The sequence below is a fragment of the Diplotaxodon limnothrissa genome, linkage group LG20 (assembly GCF_057381915.1).
Source record: "Diplotaxodon limnothrissa isolate DT_005_m linkage group LG20, D_limnothrissa_male_GT1.1, whole genome shotgun sequence".
In the NCBI taxonomy this organism is placed as follows: Eukaryota; Metazoa; Chordata; class Actinopteri; order Cichliformes; family Cichlidae; genus Diplotaxodon; species Diplotaxodon limnothrissa.
Genome location: NC_140615.1, coordinates 34743631 through 34765177, shown reverse-complemented (window position 1 = coordinate 34765177; position 21547 = coordinate 34743631). Strand labels below are relative to the sequence as shown.

General features: G+C 39.2%; 1 protein-coding gene across 1 annotated transcript; it reads right to left on the bottom strand.

Annotated features, from left to right (window-relative positions):
- Positions 1–382: 382 nt before the first annotated feature.
- Positions 383–14393, bottom strand: pan2 (poly(A) specific ribonuclease subunit PAN2). Its single transcript, XM_085343951.1, has 26 exons — positions 14332–14393; positions 13321–13626; positions 13068–13237; positions 12679–12799; positions 12490–12567; positions 12133–12403; positions 10909–11254; positions 9766–9862; positions 9480–9599; positions 9230–9349; positions 9008–9136; positions 8660–8859; positions 7875–8023; positions 7433–7539; positions 7242–7340; positions 7065–7147; positions 6393–6537; positions 4976–5113; positions 4824–4883; positions 4632–4722; positions 4399–4556; positions 2002–2145; positions 1747–1926; positions 1533–1626; positions 746–937; positions 383–617 (listed from the first exon to the last, which is right to left on the bottom strand). The coding sequence occupies exons 2-26, from the start codon at positions 13606–13608 to the stop codon at positions 583–585; spliced, it is 3615 nt and encodes a 1204-aa protein (XP_085200077.1). The 5' UTR covers positions 13609–13626; positions 14332–14393; the 3' UTR covers positions 383–582.
- Positions 14394–21547: the final 7154 nt, after the last annotated feature.

Sequence of the window (21547 nt, the reverse complement as noted above, 5' to 3'; positions counted from 1 at the left end):
CCTGTAACACGGCTACCTTTAAGTATACGTACGTATCAGTAACACACAAATTACGTTGCTTATGGTTTTTTTACGGAACAGTGCACAAACAACATTAAAACATCTCTTAACAACCGGTAAAAATATATACCGTATATAGACACTACTTATCAATTTTATTGGTCTACTGTTACCAGGCAAAATGTTTTTGGCCACATGAAAAAAAAAAAAAAAAAATGCATTAGCCGCACGTCAGTATAAGCCGCAGTGTTCACAAGTAGCGGCTTATGACCCGAAAACTACGGTACATTTCCCACTTCCCGGTATAAAAAAAGCATCTTACACGCTCAGGATGCGTTCGTTTACAGCAACAAAAATCTTTTTTATTTAATGTTTCAAAAAGATAAAATACAAACCAATTTTTTTGAAAACCTTTGACCTAAAAAGCCCAAATTTATTCATGACTAAAAATGATCAGTCACTGACTCAGTCTGTTTACAGATGCAGACATACCTGCATGAAAACTGTACACAAAGCAAACGAGTATAAAATGTGACACATCTGAAGAAAATAAGCAAGAGAATCTCCCGGTCACGGTGTTGCTCACAGCCCCATCACAGAGGGAAACACAGCAGCACCTGTGGAAGGAAGGAGAGTGCATTCAATCCATTCACAATGTCTCTCATTAACCCCTGTCATCTAAACTCACACGACGTCAAAATCAGTCTGCGTCTACTTCAGCGCAGTCTCGTACTTTTTGGGCTACCTTGACCATCTCCTGTGTCCGATTCCGGGACTTTCCAGTCCAGTTGGCGCCCTTTTTCATAGAGTCCCTTAAGGACCTTCCTCACTTCATCATTCCCGCCGCCATGACTCAGCTCCAGGTACTTCCTGTACAGCTGCAGGGCAGTGCGTGCATCCTCTATGCTGTCATGGGTTTCCCCCTGGATGTTGAGGTCTGTGGACATCAAGAAGAAAACAATCAGAAATGAGTTAAGGTAAACTGTTATCTTCAGATTTCAGAAGAGAATTACATTTATTGATAACGAGTGAAATAAAATGATTATCTTTATACATTTTTAAGTGTTTCAGCTTGAAATGTGTCTATAACCTTGACAGAAAGGTCTCCGACACTCATACATCAGTGTACTGTAATCTGCTACCATCTGGGATTTTTTTACACTGTGTGTATGTTGGAAGTTGTGATTTTATTTATTAATTTATTAATTTTTTGATTGGTTGGTTTAAGACTTCAAGATTTAAAGGAAAACTCACACATATTTGAATTAGTTAATTTAATTAAATAAAAAGTACAGGATTATTTTTTGAGGCATTCATCTGTATGTCTGAAGATCATTGAATGCAAAGACTTTAATGCTGTACATAGACGTGAGTTGCAGGTAAGGCTCATGGGCTTTTGTAGAAAATGCTAATGTCAGCTGGTCCCTTGCACCACGGCATCGCCAAATGTGTTAACTACTAACCTTTGTTTTTTGTACATTTTTTGATTTGTTTGTTTTTACAGTAAGCTCTATATTTTAACCTTGACTTACCGAGAAAATACCAGGCAAGAAATCTAAGAGAAATCATCCTCTTGCGGGGCAAATGGAAGAGATGGACAGTATCAACAACTTGATCTTTTGGAACCTTAAAAAACAAAAGAAAAACCTTAAAAATCACATCTAATCACTCTAAAAGTTGTGAGATGACTAAATTTGACTTTACTGAGCTCTAAATTATACACACTAGTTTATAGCAACAACATACCAGTAAGTTGATGACACGAAAATCTTTCTGTAGGCCGTGACCTACAAAGCGAACTCCTGTGTCAATGAGGAAGCGCAACTTTAGGTAGGTTGACTTCAGAGTGGTCAGATGCTTAGACGATATTTTGGCATCCAGGTCTCCAGGTTTGATGCCAGAGTATTGTGTCAAATAGTCGACCACCTGGAAGAACAAATTGACCAGTTAGCAGGTGGATCCTTTAAACATTATGTAATCATACTCTCTGCAGCTTCTCACCTGCTCCTGAGTGGAGATGTAGTCATCGATGAAGGGGACCCCCTCGTTGGGCCCCTGACCCCTCACACAGGTGATCCTGGCCACAGACATCTGACTGGGCTTAATGGTTGATTTGGTGCCATCACTGCGTAGCTCTGCTTCTTCCTGCAGACGCACACATTAAAGAGTTGGGTTTAATAACAACAAGATTACTTTAGAAAGACTCCAGGTTGTCAGTGGACTCGAACCCAGTACCTTTTCACGATAATACATCAGCTTTTTACTGCTTATGGGTAAAAAGCATTCCATTTAACACAGTCTAACCTAGGAGAGCACAGATTACTAACCTTATTAACTGGACACCTGGATTAGTTTCATGAGTTAACCATTATGACCAGTCTGTTGTGACAAAGAGCTCCCTGTAAATGTCTATAATATTTTTTTATCATGAAAGATTATGTCTTCCCACCTTCTTCTTCAATCGGCAGGCTTTAGGGGTCACCTCCATCTCACCCTACCCATAACACCCACCATGTCTTCCTTCACTACATCCATAAACCACCTCTGTGGCCTTCCTCTTTTCCACCAGGCTGTCCAATATATCCACCATCCCTCCTCTGCACATGTCCAAACCACCTCAGTCTTGCCTGTCTAACTTTGTCGTGGCTGAGCAGCCCCTCTGATGAACTCATTTCTAATCCTATTCTTTCTGTAACACTTTTTCCTCATAACCAGGTCATCAGCTACAGGTAATACTTAATATTTAGTGTTATAGATTTCAACCTGGAAGCAATTTTTTTTTTAGTTATTTGGTTTAACATAAGACGATACAAATCATAATCAGATCATGATTAAAAAGGGCCTGATGTCTCCAGGTCACTGTAAATTTCCATGTCATGGAGATTTGTGTAGACTTTATTGTCAGCTTTTCGCAGGTAAACAACTCCAAACAAAAACTTCAAAGAGTACACTGCGCTTTGAAGTCACACTGCTACAGGAAAAGCAGAAGTGGTTTAATCCCATGAATTCCTCTTTATTATCAAAGTGTTTACACTAACCACAAAACAATGTGACAAATATCTGGCAATTTCACTCCTTTGAAATCCCACACAATATATTATTTTCAGTTTCAAGTTAACACCAGTGCATTATGGTTAGAATAGTTCTCCTTTAAGATGGGGAATGTTGTAATGGAGTGGGTGGATAAAACTTGAATGGGTTTTGAATTAAATTCATCCAAAATCAGAAAAAAATTCAAAGCCACACAAAGCAGAAGTATGCGGAATGAAGAGGAAGGATCTTTTAATACGGTAAAGCAAGCAACGACAACCCGATTAATGTGGTTACAAGTGTTTTACAGGGTAATGTATTCACACTAGGGCTGCCACAAACGATTATTTTGATAGTCGACTAGTCACCGATTATTTTTGCGATTAGTCGACTAATCAGATCATCATCCATTAGACGTAAAACTACAGCTTATTGCACCAGCAGCATCTGCTTTTATATAACTATCATTAGCTTACAGCTTTAAGTGTGTAAGGTCTGTGCTAACTAAAAATAAAGACAAGATGATAGTTTATTAAATTTTAATGAAATTTGCAGATTGTTTCGGTGAAGTTTAATAAACTCCTTGCTATCTAAAATATAACAGGACACTGGAGTATATTCTGGAGCATCTCACACTTCTGATAATCAGCTGTCTGCTTGACGTTTATTCAGCTGTGTAAAAACTATAACTTTAATCTCAGACAAACTGATTTACTCAGGAACAAATAAAATACTAAAAAAAAAAAAAAGCCAAACAATAACATTTTAAGTTATCTAAGTGACTCATATATATTTAACCTGAGTAGCGAAAGACGGCGGTGGGTTTGAAAACGATTTGCGGGGAGTCCGGTGTTCTCAGGGCGCTAGTGAGCCTAGCCCCCGGCTCGCTAACGAGCTAGTGGGTAACAGACTAGTGGGTAACAGACGTCTCTGAAAACGTCGGAGCGCTTTTGAAAATATGTGGTGTCCTGGTAAACTGAGCAGATATTTGAGGTTTACACAGCTACATTCTCACCTGAAAATATGTTAAACGTTTATTTTGTGACCCAGAAAGAATAATAAGAGTAATATTAAAACTAACTAGCTGCCGCCATTGTTGGAAACTGAGCTGGGCTGCGCTATGAATTCTGGGACACAGCTGCTGCTTCTTCTTCTTCTTCGGGGTTTAACGGTAGCTGACATCCTTGTACATGCAATGCTGCCATCTTCTGTTTCAGTCCGTTATTACACTCTTAAATCCTGCCACTTATTCCTCTTACAAAGCTTCAAACGACGCGTCGACTATTAAATCAGTCGTCGACGTAATCGTGACTAGTCGACAAATCGTGGCAGCCCTACTTCACACAGTGGTATTGTGGTTAGAGTTACCTGATTGAGTGTTACAAACTCAGCGTCCAGCCCCACCAGATCACCAGCCTGCGGCATCTCACTGACCATGAGAGGGATAAAAGTGGCATGTGTCTTCCTCTGCTTCCGAGCCAGTGACGCCTCTGTGAGCAGCACGCTAGCATCTATGGGATTTTTAACTGAGGCAAACAGCAGAGCATGAGCAGTTAGATCAATAAAAAGAAAACCTTCAGATTTATTATGCTGAAACTTACTGCGGAGGTCGTATTTGGTGTGGTAGTTTCTCTTAGCGTAATACAGAATGGCTGGCACTTTCCAGCTCACATCAAACTGTGCAGCCTCAGTCTGAAAACAAAAACAATAAATCAACAGATAAAATAATAAATAGCTTTAGGTGACTGCACACGTTTACATTAGCAAAAATAAATAAGCAGTAAAATCCTTACTTTATCAATCGGTTCAATGAGGAAGTCATTGAAAAGGTACCACTGCTGGTGTGTGACTCCCTGAAATAATAAAATCATTTTAAATGTTAAAAATGTAACTTTTCAAAGTGAGTTTATCTCAGACTGCAATTTCTTATCTAAGACTAACGCACCTCTTTTCTTTGATGGTAGGTCTCACCCACTTTAATGTGTGCAACCAGATTACCACCCGTGCGAGCATCCAGGATGTGCGGCACCGTGACCACCAAGTCATACAGAGAAGCTCCCTCCGCCTCTTCAGCAGCACTTAACTAGTAACAGATAAAGTACGAGATAAAGAGAAGATAAACTTTTTTTTTTAACCACATGCTGTTACAGCAGCCAAAACAGTACACCCAATTTAAGATAAATAACCGTTAAAATAGAATATCTCAGTAACTCAAACTCTAATCTTTCTGTTTTGGTTTAAAAAAAACCAAAACAGAAAGGAGCACAAATGAACAGAAAAAAAAATGAAGTAAAATAAATACAGGGGTTAGAGATCTAAAACTCTTAAGTTAAAGACAATAATGGTTTAAAATTATCTAAAAATTGAAATAAAATATAGCTAAATGCTATATATAAAAAATAATAATATGGCAGCAGGTTATTCCAGAGATTTTCCCCTAATACTCTCCAGTTACTCCTGAAGTCCCCAGATGGGAGAGCAGGCCAGATGAGATATATAATGTTTTCAATGGTTTCTGAGACATCCCGGACTACACCCATTCACCTCAACTAACACTTTTGGTAATAACCATAGGTGACTTGGAGGTGCTTATACCAGCTGTTTCCCACTTGACTGCAAACCACACCAGTACATGCTAACAGTCTCACTCAGATGAAGCCCGCAGAACCAAAAAAAAGGGATGCTATTCTGAGCTTCCCAAAGCAGATACCCACCCCAGCTACATCTGCACTAATTCAGGTTTCTTCCACACCAGTGAGGGAACATTCCACATCCCAATGAACAGACAGTGATGCTTCGAGTCAACATATCCAAGCCCCTGTCTTTTCTTGATACCTTGATACCCAGGTCACACTGCACCTGAGCCCAGCGTCTCTCCCTGCATGTGGTGGGTCCATAGAGGGGCAGATCTGTTTACAGGTTTTGCCCCGCTCAGTGCCCGGCAATGTGGATTTTCTACATCTCTCTTAGTCTCTTATCCCTGCCCTGATAGCAGTTAGCCTTGGAACATGAAACAGATCCCTGGATCAAAGGGATGTGCAAATCCCTCTCTCATCAATAAGGTGTCAGTTTGTCAGGGGTTGTAAAAAAACTATATAAAAAGTTACATAATATATAATATAATGAAGTGTGTGTGTACAGTAAAACAAAATAAGAGATATAAATTTAACAAAGAAAGAATAAAGATGTCTTACTAAATGTAATGGGGAAAAAAGTGCAGCAAAGTTGCTCAATAAAACAATGTCTAAGTGTGGCCAGCAGATTTACTGCTCAGGGATACTGCAGTGAGTGGACAGGGAGGAAAATTACAGACTGAAATTATTTCAAATTATTGTTAGCTCAAGAAGCTCTAAAAGCCTCACCTCCTCGGTCTCAGACCACCTGCTGATCTCTAGTCCTTGACTTTTGCTGATGGACATCTTGAGAGTGGCGGGGATCCAGATGTGCCGCAGATCCTCTGTGCGAGTGTCAAAGGTGATGCCCTCCATACCGCAAATCTCCTCCCCACTGCACAAAGTTTAAAGTGTAAAGTTCAACAACATATTTAATCACAATTTAAGATAAAGAAGTGCAATTTCAACAGCACATTTCAGTTTTTCTCCATGATCAATGTAGAAAATTACAGAAAAAGATCTGATAGCTCAGTGCCAAAAGACTGTCCCATATTTGATGTTTCTTTTTTTCCTACCGAAACTTTTCTGTCATTTAATTGTTTATCCAATCCTCACTACTTTGGTGTAGTATGAATGGACACAGGGGAAGGTCTTTATCGGGAGGAAAAACTATAACACAACAAACACAGTTAAAAGTCCAATAATTTATACCTACCTTCATTTTTCCAAAGTTGTCTACCGGACCAGATTGGAGTCTTTGTCAAGCTCATTCTGGCCCAACTAAGGCCTCCAAACCTTATGTTTGACACCCCTAAGGCTTCTCAAAGTGCTCCTTCCAATGTACAGCTGTGTGTGTGTGTGTGTGTGTGTGTGTGTGAGAGACTATTTCTTTAAAATGAAAAGGGGTCTTACTCTACTTACTCTAAGCACCACTCAGTGGGCATGGGAGGTGGTTCTTTAGGTTTTGCTGGTTTCTCTTTCTGCTTGGCTTTATTGAAAGCATACTATAAAAAACATTCATGTAATTAATAACAAGTTGAAGAAGACCATCTTGGTTTTAATTTTTATCTTTTTAATGACAGAATCAATGTCGCTTACCTCGGCCTGAACCTTCCAGAATTCAGCCTCTTTAGCACTGTTCACCTCACAGTTTATCACCAAAACATCTGGTAGACATCGAATGTTTCGTGTCTGCACCTACAGTGTAACACAAACACACTATCACTCTGCAGCATGGCTAACAATCTGTTATGTATTGACAATATGAGTGAATAAAAGCTGTAACTCACTGTGGGCTGATACTTCTCACAGTTTTCACACCATGCCTGAGTGCTCTGCTCCAGGCAGATGCTTTTCTTCAGGATCTCAGCAAAGTCATACTCCTTTATTGTTTTTTCTGAAAAATATCAGAGTCAAATGAATATACTGGTAACAGATATAGCCTACTGCTCACTCAACATTAAAACTACCCATCTGTAATGGAGGACATTCAAATATTTAAAGCTACAAATACAGAACAATAAAATATAGTAGCTCTGGAAAAGGATATACAGAGGAAGATAATTAAATTTCTAAATACAGGATTAAAAAAACATATTGGAAACTGATAAGATAAAATTATCATTATTATTATTATTTTTAAATGTAAGCATATGATATATATATATACACGTGTAAGAAAGAGGAGATATTATGAGTGTGAAATGCACACCTCAGTGCTCTCAAACTGACCTTGAGTGTTCTGCTCGGGGTAATGCATGGTGAAGAGCAGCGTGAGGGAGGAGCGGACCGTTTCTTTGCCACAGCGACACAAACTACTGTTCTCAACTTCACAACCAAACAGCTTTCCAATGACAGACTCACCAGAGGAGCCCAGACAACTGCAACACAAACACAGAGCAGTCACATTTGTTACGCAGATGTTATCTTTTAAACGGTTTCTACTTTTATAAACAAACTTAATAAGACTGGAAATATGTTCAGTAAGACTGCAGGGCTTTCTAGACTCAGAGCAGTTTTTGCTCTGTGAGTGACTAGCGGTGGGGAAAGAGTAAGGAATCCTGCAAATGATTCACTTTCTCTCAACAGAGGTACAAGTTCCTGTCAAGGTACTCGTCTGATCTTTTATACAGTCTCACGTAACAATAAACTGGATGTTAAATAAATCCAGGTGATATGAGGTGTTTTGTAATGTTACTGTCACTTAATTGTTAGATGTATGTAATTATGTCTGTAATTGTGATGCCTTTTTTGATGTGGTTGTCTTTATCGAACAATCACCACACTCAGAAAGAGAATTTCTCAAAGGATAATGACAACATAACAATTGAACTATTTCCAAGCATTGGTCCCCAGGCACAACACCCATATGTGTGTGCTTTGGCCAAGGCCACAGTGACGGGAAGTGTAAAGTAACCATGTTAAGGATGGAAGAAACACCAGCTCCAGAGGAAACCCACAGACCCAGGGCTCTTTCTCTAAGCAGCCTAGAACACATCCAGACTGATGTATTATACCTGCTGCTAGCACCTCTGTAGGCTTGCGGACCCTCCTGCTCCTGTGTCTCCTGGTGAAGCTGGGTGAGGATGAAACGATTCCAACTTTGGATTAAGCGACCAAGCCTAGCCTTCCCCGTTTGCTCGTCCGAGTCTGAGAGGATCAGGCCCAACGCCGAGGCTTCAGGGATGGTTCGAAATGCTCTGAGGAAGTTACTGGCCTTGAGGAAGATGATAGGAGATGGTACTTTGGGAAAGCTACATAATAAATTATTGTCCAGTTGCAAAGAAATGAGGATTCAATTTAAGGGTTCTGTATTTCCCAAGAGGCTGAATCGTTATTTCAGAGAAATGAATGAAAAAACTTACCTGACATGGATCTCCTCGTGACAAATCTAACATGTGAAAGAGGAAGCCGAGCTCACAGGCCAAACAAAACTCTTTCTGGCACAAATGATTCTGAACAAGGCAGCGAATCGGCTCCAGGAAATATAACACCTAAGACAAAAAACCAGAGAGCAACTCTTGATGATGTCTCATATCAAAAAAATAAATTTTTACCAAACACATTGTAAATCTTCAGTCTCTTACCTGGATCATGCAGTTACAGTAGGCATTGGGAATGTGTGGCTCCAGGCCAGCAAACAAGGTCCTGTTGTAATGTTTGAAGTCAAAGTCCTCCAATCCAAGTTTAGAGTATTTAATTGTGACCTGAAGCAGAACAAAGACATCTTCATCACGTGTTTTGGAAATCTAAATTTACAGTAAAACTTTATAGATTGTGATACGTCAACAATAAATCTCATCTCTATATGAGAACGAGAATGAAATAAAGTCCAACCTTTCTATACTTTTTGGGCACCATGTAAAGATGTGGCTCTTCATCACGTCCTATTGGTGACTCAGGGACCTGGTTGTAATTATCATAATCAGGCTCCACATCTTTAATCTTATAAGGAACCTGAAACCAAAACAGGGACCACAAAAAAATGTTAAATTATGTTAAAAACCATGTGTTTAACTGGTTTTCAACCTTAAAATAGAAAGATTGTTAGGATTTTGTGAAGAAGGACAATTAAAAATCTTTTTTCCCCATTTAAATTAGCATAACCAAGTTCTTCACATGCCTGGTTCCTGGGGCGGGTACGAGGATTTGCTGCGTAACCAATGAAGCCAACAGTTTTCATAGTGCGGAGGATTTCTGGGTCCACCGGAGGGGCTCGTCTGTTTAAAAAAAAAAAGAAGAAAAAAACAAAAACCAAAAAAAAAACCCACACGTTTTAGATTGTAAAGCAGTTAAGGGGAAAAGGGGGAAGGGGCAGCTACAAGCCATGCTTCTCATTCTGAAGTGCCTTTAATAGTGAAACAGGAGTAAATTAATATATTCGTTCAAAAAAAAAAAAAAAAACCAAAAAAAAAACTGCATCACAAACTTTACAAAATCTGAACACGAAATCCAACCAATTTCAAGCCATAGTTTACATGTTTTAATTAGTGTCATAAAATATGGCGTGTCTCTGTCCCTTCACATAAAGTGTGTAATATATAGCTTCAAATACAGATGTCATCATTTTCATAGGTAATGTTATCAACTATGACTGCAGAGAAGAGAAATTAACCACTTCCAGATTGTCAAGTAATATGTTTATGGTATGACCAGTTATGTCATGCATGAGATCGTACATCTCCACTGATCCAGCTTCTCTTTCCTGGTTTGGTTTTACCATATAAATTCAGAAAAGCTTGAAAATGTTTGATATTTCTCCACACTGTTTAAAAACTTTTTTTCTTCTTTTTTTTTGGTAAAGAAAAACGATCCTTAAAAAACTGAAGTCAACAATGCTTTACTCTGTCTCTCAATTCTTTCCAACTTCCTTATTCTGTCTGTGGCATCCAGCCCCGAGCCCACAGGTTCCTGATGAAAATGTAAATTTCTTAAAAACACGTCATAAACCTATAGTTTAATTTTCCACCGAGGCTAAATAAATTCCTAAAACAGCTGGGAACTTAAAGTCTTGGCAATAGTGTATTTTTTGGAACCACTTTCTGCCTTTGATGTATTTCTTTGTATTTTGAGAAGTGTGACAGTGTAATGTGGAGTTCGTTTGAGATAAACTATAGTGACCCTGATGAACTTTTAAAGACAAAAATAGTTTGGTTTTCTATCCGAGTTACTTTCCAGAGTGTGTGTTTCAGTTCAGTTTTTGGTGACTTATTTGTTTTTAATTTAAGTACAACAGTTTTGTATATACTGTTAATAATTGTGTTACCTGGGGCTGGGTGTAGCCAGGGCAGTGGGCCAGTCTGACAGCAGAGGCTCAGTGCTCGTCAGCGGCATGGGGATCAGAGAGAGGGGCAGCAGGTCGTGATTCCAGTCCAGCTGAGGCAGTGTGTCCACGAGGCAGGGCAGGGCAAATTCCGTCTCCCGTGAGTAGTCGTTGAATGAAACTTCTGGAGCATCGGACCAAAGGTGCACACATCCCCCTGAATCCCCAAAGGCTAAGGCTTGTTTGCTTGTTGACACGTCAAAACTCATGAGCAACTGGCCCACTGTGTTGACGTGAAAAATATCTGCCATGTTGGCAAGGCCGGTGGGCTCACAGAACTGGCACTGACCTGGAAAAAGAGAGAATACAGGCGGTTATAGTGAAGCTAAATGTACCATCCATCCACTCTCTTGCACTTTCAATTCAGGATCACGAGGCAGCGGGGCTGGAGCATATTCCAGCTATCATAGGATGACAGGCTGTCGGACTGTTGCAGGGCCAACACAGAGAGACATACAACCATTTGCACTCACATTCACACCTATGGTCAACTGAGAATCACCAGATAACCTAATGCCACTAACTGCATGTCTTTGAACTGCAGGAGGGAGCCACAGAGAATGCAAACTCTGGCCAGAAGGCGGATTCATATCCAGGACTAGCGCTAACCCCCACATAACCATGTTGCCCGGCTACATGTACCAGTTTTTGGAAGCATAAGAGACTGCGGTAAACTACTTATCAGATGTCAGTTTTGTTATTGACTTTCCTAATGATAATATATAAAAACTAAATGATGACTCCTATCATCAAAGTGTTCTGCTTTAGCTCTTAAAACCATACAAGACCAGAAAACTACAGTCATTGCATGAGGTCCTGTGCAACAGCTGGAAAGAGGAACAAACACATCAGGAATGCCACAACAGCTCTTGCTGGCCTCACTGTACAGCATTAAAATGAAAATAATTGTGTACATTGCTTGTGTCATGAGCACACTCTTCTATAGCACTAAGAGCTGGACAACATACTCCAGGTGGGAAAAAGACTCAACCCCTTTTCACTTATGATACCATAGTTACAAAGAGAAAAAAATACATTTGACTGTAATGATGAAATTTCGTCTTGGTATTTCTTGGTATTTCACTTATGTTGACCAAACAAACCAAGGAAACTAACAAGCAATCAGACTAAAGAACTCTAAAATTGACTAGACTCTTTAGTTCATACCTGTCTGTGAGAGGATTGCAAGCCGTGACGTGTAGGTAGGAATGAAGCGCAAGAAGAGGGGATCCACATGCACCTGAAGGGGGGTTACAGCACGCATCATGCGGAGGTCATACACCATGAGGAAACGGTCACATGCCAACCCATTCAGGCCTCGGCTGGAGAATCCACATGCAGCCAGAAGGTTTCCGTGAACATCAAAGTCTGACAAGCTGCCAGAAAATGCGTCAAACTCATGCTCCATCTTAAAGGTACGCAAGTCACGAAGGGTCACCTGTTTTGAACGGAGGGTAAATGTGAGAGTCATGTAAAACAAACAAATATATTTTTTCAAAACTGATATAATCATATGAGACTTACTTTGCCAGAAGTGTGTCCACAGAAGAAGAAACGATTGGTCTGACGCATTATTGCCACTCCAGGTACCTCCACTGTGAACTGGAAGTACAACCAAAACAGCAGACAGTCAGACACTCGCTGTGAAGTGCTATGTTGTGCCAGTGGTCTATGCTTATATCAGGCTTGATAAATGCAAGCCTGATGTCTTACTTTTTGAGTTTCTTGGACTGTATTCAGGTCAACTTCAGCCACATAGTTTTGCAATCCACCCATGAGCAGCGTGTTGTTATCAGTCATGAGGAGGCTGTGCATATCAGCTCCTTCCTCCATCCTGCAAAGCACCAAAAATGGCCATTAATTCCATAACCGTAAAAATATTTTCATATCTCCATGTCATATACAATCACTATGAGCACAAAAACATAGAGGAAAAACACACCCCTATTTAAGATAGGTAGGATTCACAATAATATCTACTGACAGTGTTTCTTCTGTATTTTTGCAGAAAACTTCACCAGGACACTTAATGTTGTATTTTCTCTAATTTCTCACCAATATTGTGCAACATATCAACAATCAATGTAAAAGTAAACTCTTACGGATAATCAAACATGACGAGACCTCCACGAGTGTAACATCTCAGGTTGCATTTAGAGAGGACCAGCACGCCTGTTTCCAAACTCTGAATATGTCGGATGTCATCGGTTGCGTGGACTTGGAAAGAAGAGTAGCGTGCCATTGTTGGTCCAAAGAATGATGTTACATGACCCTTAAAAGAACACAAAAAAGGAATATTACAAAGTGTAACGGCTGACGAAACGATCTGTCCTCCAATATAATTCTGGTTCTCACTCTGTGGTTTCCCATCCAGAGCATTTCCTCCTGCAGGTCAAAATGTGTTGCAGTGACAGGGATGCCAACTTCTGAAACTACACTGTGCAGCTCAGAAAAGATCCCCTCCATCAGGTGTACAGGCTCCGGGACGGTCACAGCCTGTCCCTCTGGGTATAGCTCCACACCCTGGAGTAGTTTTGGGTTTAGGTGTGGGTCCATGGAGGGTTCCAGGCCTGCATCTAGAGTTCCATGAAGGCTGGCTGAGTATTCACCCATCCCAGGGTCAAGACCGTCAAAGTTCATCATGGATTCAGTTAAATCAACCTAAAGAGAAACGCCAACGCATGTTAATAGTGACACCGGGGTCATGTTAAGGTGTTGGATTGGAACCAGTTTGTCTTTGTATTTTTGTTGCTGGGTCTGAAGTGCTCTAATGTTAGGATGTTAGGCTTGGAGAAGGTTCTTTCGAGTTTTTCCTTTTCCAAGACGGTAGTCTTGTTTTATTTCTTTTTGGTTAAAATCTGAGGTTGTTTCTTTGACTTAACACTGACTTAATATCCCATCATACTTTTAGAGTTGGAGAAGGAATTCGGATGAGAGGTGAAACATCTTAAAAAACCTAAGAAGAAGTCCAGTAGTCCTAAAAGCAGGCGCTACTACAATGACCTGGATTACTGAGAATCTGCAAAAACATCCTGCAGCTTTGATGCTAGCTTTGACGTAGCTTTAGAGTTCGCGTTTGTAAGCTAACAGGGGGAAAGACCCGAAAGACGATTCTCTGGTATCCATTTCTAAAACATAAATAGGGTAGATAATCTAAAAAGTAAAATAAAATATCTCACACACAAGAGTATTGTCTAATTCAGCCGTGTTTGAACGCTGTTTGTGTCCTGTATCTAAATTAGCTAATGTTAGCAGCGTTGTGGCTAACCTGAATTGTTCATGCTAAACTGTACGATACCTGTAATACTAAACAGGCCCACCCATTTCTTAAACTTAAAAATATACCGATTTAAGGTAATCACCTACCTAAGCCTGAACTGCAAAGGTGTCCATGCTCACACTTCATTCACAACAACAAACACACGGATACTGGAAAACGTTTCCGGGGCACCTCTGGTGCGTTTAGGAACCGCGCTGGAGCGTAGGCTTCCGTTGTTATGCCAGACGCACATTTCATTTTAAGAGTACAGTAGGCCTATTCATTAAGTCTTTAAGTTGATTTAGCTAGTCATTCAGTAAAACACTAGTAAATTATCTTATTAATCATAGTTCATAGTTTATGTTTTTCACTGACAAAAACACAAGCACATGAGATTTATAGGTCCTTTTGGAGTTGTTTTCAAACATCTCAGTTATCTTGACAGCTAACTTGACAGCGCTAAAAATATATATATTAATCTAATACTAACATCAATTATTCTCTTTGTATGGCTAGCTCTCTAACCCTAGCGCCGCATGATACGTGAATGCACCGTGAACTCCCGTGTGTGTTTGTGAGTTCCTGAGTTCGACTCAGGTCGGGTTCCTTTTATATAGAGTTTGCGTGTTTTCTTTGAGGGTACTCCGGCTTCTTCCCACGGTGATAAGACATCCAATTAGCGGGGTTAGACTAACTGATTGATTCTAAATTTCTCATAGCTGTGAATGTTGGGTTACTATGGTCACTATGGTAACTGCGAAAACGCTCCATCAGATTAAGGTATGCCAGAGTTCAAGGGAAATTTTAAAATTACGCATTGTTTATTTCATCATCAGAAAGGTGACAATTAAAAGGTTTTTTTTCTCTATACTCAAATTTCCATGCCATCATGGGTGTAATGACAATTCAGGCTAATTTTATATCATAAGGTCATGAACAAACATTAACAAACAAAGCCAGTCAAAGCCAGTAGCTGTATTGCATGAGGCATTTCTGGAAATATGAACATATTAAAGTCAATGAAAGTGTTAACATCATGTTTTGGTTGTTTTTCGTTGGGATTTGCCAGTGATTACTCATCCTGATAGTTTCAATTATCGTTTGCTATGTCAAATCAAATTTGCAATATTAAAAACAGCTAATAATAATTCAAAATATGGTATTTCTTTATCTACAGCTGGGATAAATGTGTAAATTATATTCAGTGAAATATATGTAACCTTGCTATTAAACATGGGCTGTTTCTAACATAAAAAGCAGAGTTTATAACACGATTTTCTTCAATGTAAAGATTAGTTTAAAATAATTCTTTAGCACTTCACTGATGGCCAGCCGTTCAGCGCACTTCGGGAAATAATCACGACCTTTTCCCCCAAGATGAGGGACTTTTCATCAATCCACTCTTATCTGTGTCCATCGACATAAAAATAATATTTTCCAAATGATGTCAAAAATTCCATATGATGAGGTGGATTTAGACTCATACACAGATGTTCACACATGGCTTGTATCAATTCGACTACGCAATGAATTAAAAATATGTCGCTTGTTTAAATTTAGGAATTAAAAACTATGCTACCTTGGGCTTAGAGAATATTAAAATTCAACAAATTCCCAAGTTTTAAATCTTTGTTTTAAACTTGGGAATCATCATGTTATCATGGTGACGCAACCCACAAAGCGTGTTCAGTGACACTAAAGACGTAGGGGAAAAGTGATAATTCGTGTCCACGGAAAAGCAATCATTTATTTAAAATAAATAAATAAATCTTGTCTCTTTGTAGGGTAATTGAGGTGATTAAAGAACTACTTGTGCTTCAAAAGTTCTTATTTCTTACGCTTATTTCTTATACTGCTTGTCAGGGACCAAGGCATAGGACACATGTGTTTAATTCAAAAATTGGATTTTATCTATCCAAAAATATGAAAAATAATTGACAAAGCCAAAACCTTAAATAGGCAGACCAATAAAAGAGGACAACTCAATAAACTAAACTCAAAATAACCACTAACAAAATCTCAAACAAAGATAAGAAAAACTGGTCACCTGAAATGACGCAAGGGAACTTCCTGGCTTAGCTAAATTATATGAAAGACAAGGGGAAAACAAAGTGGTTGCCATATAACCAATTAACACAAAACAATTAAACAAACTCCAAACACCCCCGAGGCAATGAAGCATGTGGTTTAGTCCAATGAGGCTGTCAGCGGTATTTCAGATCCCCCAGCCCTTTGCCAAACCTTTTGCCAAACCTTTTGCCAACTGGAAAGGAGAAACAGAACCCCCAGGTAACTCAGCCAAAGAAAGCTGCTGTACTATACCATAAAACAGAACTTTGGCCCTGCAGTGTTGATATGTGCGCAGTCCATATAAACCTTGGAAGGTGTGATGGAGAAAAATACATTTAATAAAGAAAAAATATATTGGACAATAAGTTAAATATATTTAAAGTATTGACTGCAGAGTAAACTAAAGTGAAGCAACTAGTGGTGAGTTGTGGAGCTTGCCATCACAGAAAGTGAATAGTGAAGTCGATCAGAAATCAACGTGGAGTGTTAAAAGAAATTATATATTTAAATAAATATGCATTTGTATCAAATTAAAGTGAAGATATTAAAATGAATGGCGCAGAAATAATCAAATGTGGCAGTTAATATAAACTGTTATGATGGAACCATGATGGCTCTTCTTTTTTACAGAAAGGTATCCGTGGTGTTTCACCTGCATGTGTCGATAAACTGTGGAGGTACGAGTTTATGATCCATCACTTGCAAACTCTGTGAAATGCAAGAACTCCCTCCGATTTTCTTTCTTTCTTTGTTTAAAAAAAATCATATTAAACTAAATATCTTTGAATCTTGGATTACTGCCTTGGTAAAACACCTGCACCTACCGGATGTGTTCCAATATTTTCTAATAAATAATTATTGCCATACAAATTATTTCTAAACGAAATATTTAGTGTGGATAATAAAAGTAATTGTTCGCTGCTACTGAAAATAACAAAGAGGACTGCACCATTTGATAACAGCACAAACCGACTATAAACGACCTGAGCAGGAGCTTTTTCTGGACTTTTATTCCTGGACAAAGTGTGATAAGAATTATGTGCATAATATGGTTTTCTCACAAGCCTAAAGTGAGGAGCTATAACGTTTATGCTTTTATTGGTCATGTCTTTGCCGTATTTTTGAGTGGTTCTCAAACCTTTTCTGGCATGTCCTCTCCCTCCCCCTACAGTTAAAAGTAATAATAATAATAATAATAATAATAATAATAATGATAACGGTCGCCTTGATTACACCAACACACTCTTGTTTATTTCCCCTATATCATAAGTTTAATCAGCTTGGTTTCAGTTTATATTCTCCCCCTGGTCGTGTCACAGTGAGTGCCTATAGCATCGCGTGGTTTAACTGCGCAGCCACAAGTTAGAAGTGATTAATCCCAGCAACAACTAGGACACACAGAAGTGGGACTGTGCGTGATCCAGGGGTTTACATAGCAGCGTATGTTGACGTTGTTCAGGGGGAAATCTCCCATAGCAGCGAGAACATCAAAGCAACAGAGAGTGTGTGAAAGAGATGGTTGACCCGCAATTTTCGGATCCTCTGTCGTGTTAATCTTTCTTGATTGGACAAAAACGCCATATATGTGTTTATCCTATCAGCTGAGGATGAGCTATTTGACAGAGGTAGGAGCTTAATGCATTTTTCTGCTAATCTGAAATAAAGTCTCTAACCAAAGCTTTTTAATTGACAAATAAACACATAGATGGTCAGTAAATGTAATAGCAGGACCAAATCATTAGTGTTTGTGTGTTTTCGCAATAACGTTGAACAGAAATGGGAAAGATAAAGGAAGTGTATATCTTATGTCTTCCCTGAACTTTTTCTTTCTCAGAAAAAAAACAGACTATTTGGTTTTTCTCTGGTAGTGAAGAGGGGCAGATCATGGACACAAACGGAAAGTTTGCCCAATAAGAACTCACCTCGTTATCGCTCTGAAATACAAAGGTTACTCTCACTTCCTCGCCAGATGTGAAACTTTGATTAGAAAGACTTTAGTTGGTGTCTTTTTCCTTGTAATCTTTCGCACATAATAAGTGAAAAATGTGGTCATTGTGAATGATTTGATATTACACGATTAAAGCGACCCATAAAGGGGAAGACATGAACATTGTCAGACTGAATAACATTGTTGCTAACCTGGATTTTTTCTTTTGTCTTTCTTTCATTGTATTGTATACGGCGCGGGACATCTTGGGCTCTTTAGCGTCATGGTTTAAAGCCCACAGCCTGCCGACCTGAGTATTTTTGCTAACCGTGTACCCATCTTCTGATAGCTGATGGCAGCAGCCTTATCTGAAACATGACAGTGAGTTCACTGTACTCAAATGGCCTCCACAGCCACCAGATCTAAGTCGAGATTCGGGATGATGGAGAATCACATCGTGGTTAAGCAGCCGCAACAACTATTTGATGCTATCATGCCGATATGAACCACAATCTCTGATAAATGTCACCTTCATCTTGAGGTTTGACACGAAGAATTAAGACTGTGCTTAAGGCACACAACGGAGGGCTCAACCAGGTCTTGTGCCAAAGAGTGACAGTCTGCAAATAAAAATAAAAATGACGTTGTTGTCCTATAACCTGTCAAACAAATGCCAAACACATCTCTCATGAATGATATCAAGCCATTTTTAATCAAAAAGAACATTCCTATCACCAGCCAGTTAGTTTTACATATTGTTTTTATTTATCTGGTAAAAAGTGAAATTGATGTTAAAATACTTCTTTCAAGAGAGATCCTGCCAAGAGGGCGGCAATATGGAATTCATATAAAGATATTTTATGTGCCCAAAAAGGCTTGGTTGATCATAAACCTAAAAAGTAGGTATTGTACAACAACGCAGTCACAAATAGCTAAACTTGCAAAACAGGTAACTTCTTTATTTTATATATAACATATATATTTAACATATATACATGGCATTTATTAACATGAGCAAAGATATTAGAAACAACAAAATCGCAAATCACTTTCAGCAGGCACAAGGCTGGTACGAGTGAGGCGTCCCCAGTTAAGTGACCGGTGAATGCAGTTTTCCCTTTGAGGGTAACAGCATGACTGTGCCCCGATGTGAAACTTTGATTAGAAAATGTTTAAGCGAGTTGGCCTTTTTCGCTTGTAGCCTTATCACAAACAGTAAAGCATGAAACTGTGGTGGCGCTGACTAATTTCATATGATGTGTAATTAGAGCAACTCAATAATTAAAAAAGGGAAAGACGTGGATTTTGCAAGCCGACGAATATCATTGTTATGATCGGAGTTTCGCATTCTTCCAATGAATTCGACCTGAATTACCTAATGCGTTTCCTGTCTTCCTGTTGCGTAGTTAATTGGCTCACACCTGAGAGGGAAGCCCTTGGGAAACCCTGCATTGAGTCGTTAAAAGCATCCCTCGCGCTCTCATTCTCAAATCACACTCAGACGGGGCGAGTTCTTTTTAACAGACGATATTTAAGGTCCCAGCACCTCTCTCACAGAAAGGATCTCACAGCAGGAGGCAACTAACTAACTAACCATGGCGCACTCTTTTACTTTTGCTGTTCTCTCTTTAATGTTTTTTTCCACCGCGTCTGCTGCTCCAGCCGGGCATCAAGAATCCTGCGTTGACGTACAGACCAGTTCGCTGGAACTTAATAAAATTGCTAGAAATGTATCTCTGGAGGTGAGTTGTTCAATTTTTTTCCCAAGCTATTTCTTAATTTCTCCTTTTTAACCACTAGTGGAGGGGAAAACAAACTTTTTACTGCGCATTTGGAATATGTTTTGCTCACTCAAACGCATGCTTAGACGATGCCAAAGCAATAAACACATTTAAAAAGTCTAGTTTTAAAGTATGAAAGGTTTTCTCACAGGAGATACATTACATTGTACCACGATGTGCTCATACCGACTGTTTCCAAATGTTCTACAGGCACGAAAGGGATTAGTTACGAGGGAAGAGATACAATTTAGCACCTTACTTGTGTGGATGAACTCAAAAGACATGTGTGATCCTGGGACCCTCAAACAGGAATCTCTGGTAATATCACCTATAAGAATTATAAACTGTGACATGAATTTAATTGAACTGATATTGACATAAATCTGTGACTTCAAAATACGATATGTTATCTGATTAGGTGCGATTTCTAATCCTTTTTGTCTATTCTTCGTCCTTAGCCATGCTTTGGGAAGATCATCAAAGTCCTTGACCGTTACAGAAGTCTGGTGAGGAGGATTTCTGAATTTGAAAGGTGCTCAGAGTTTGCCAGCCAGGTGGTGCCAGTGATAAATAAGCTGCACACTGACGTGACGAAGTGCGCTGATTCGAAGGGAGAATGGGGAGCAGTGGTAAGTTTGGTCATCAAAGTATTTGCTTTTGACAACAGCACTGATACAGCATGCTTGCTGATCGGTCTGATTCTGCAGGATCTAGCCGTCGGAGAAGTAACAATTCCGGAGTGGGAGAAGCCGTATCTGTGTCACTACATTCTGGACAGACTCTTCTCCTTCTCCATCTTCACCGCTCGCGTCCTTTCAGTTGGAGATCCGGCTCACCACACAGACGGAACGACTCAGAAATGCATGTAGAACCTCACAGTATTTTAAATACTCAATGTATTGAGCATCTTTTAAATTGATCACAGTGATCGCAGTTTGTAGTGCAGTTTTCTGTAGTTAATAATTTATCGATTTTAATGATCTTTCCGAAAGGTTTGATATATTTATTAAAGTTTTTATTTATTGTATTTATTGTTTTTATTCATAATAATCAATGAATACTTAATGTATTCACCACTGTATTTTTCATTCAAACTGTATACAATATTTATTATAATAAAAACTGCTACGCATGATAACGTGTTTTGACCCTTAAATTTATTTAGATATATATTATTTATCCTATGGCGATTGTTCTTTTTGCCCAAACGATCACAATAAATGCTTACTCATTCAGGAAATTTATGAAGTTACCTGCGCTGAGGTATCCCTCTTCTCATCGAATAATTTTGAATAATAATGTTATGGTGCTAAAAGGAAGCTGTGCTTTCCTAAAACATTCCTGCTGCACTACTTCCTGCATATTTCCTCCCAGTCAACGCCTCTGCTCAGACCTGTTTGTTTGCATTCAGATGATGCAACGCATGTACAGCGGTAATTCAAAGAAAGGGGAAAAGAGAGAGAATGTGACACGTTTTTAAGGGGAAGAGGAAGTATTAATGAGCGTAAAGGCACTATAGGCTGCTCAACAAGGAAGTCTCTCCTA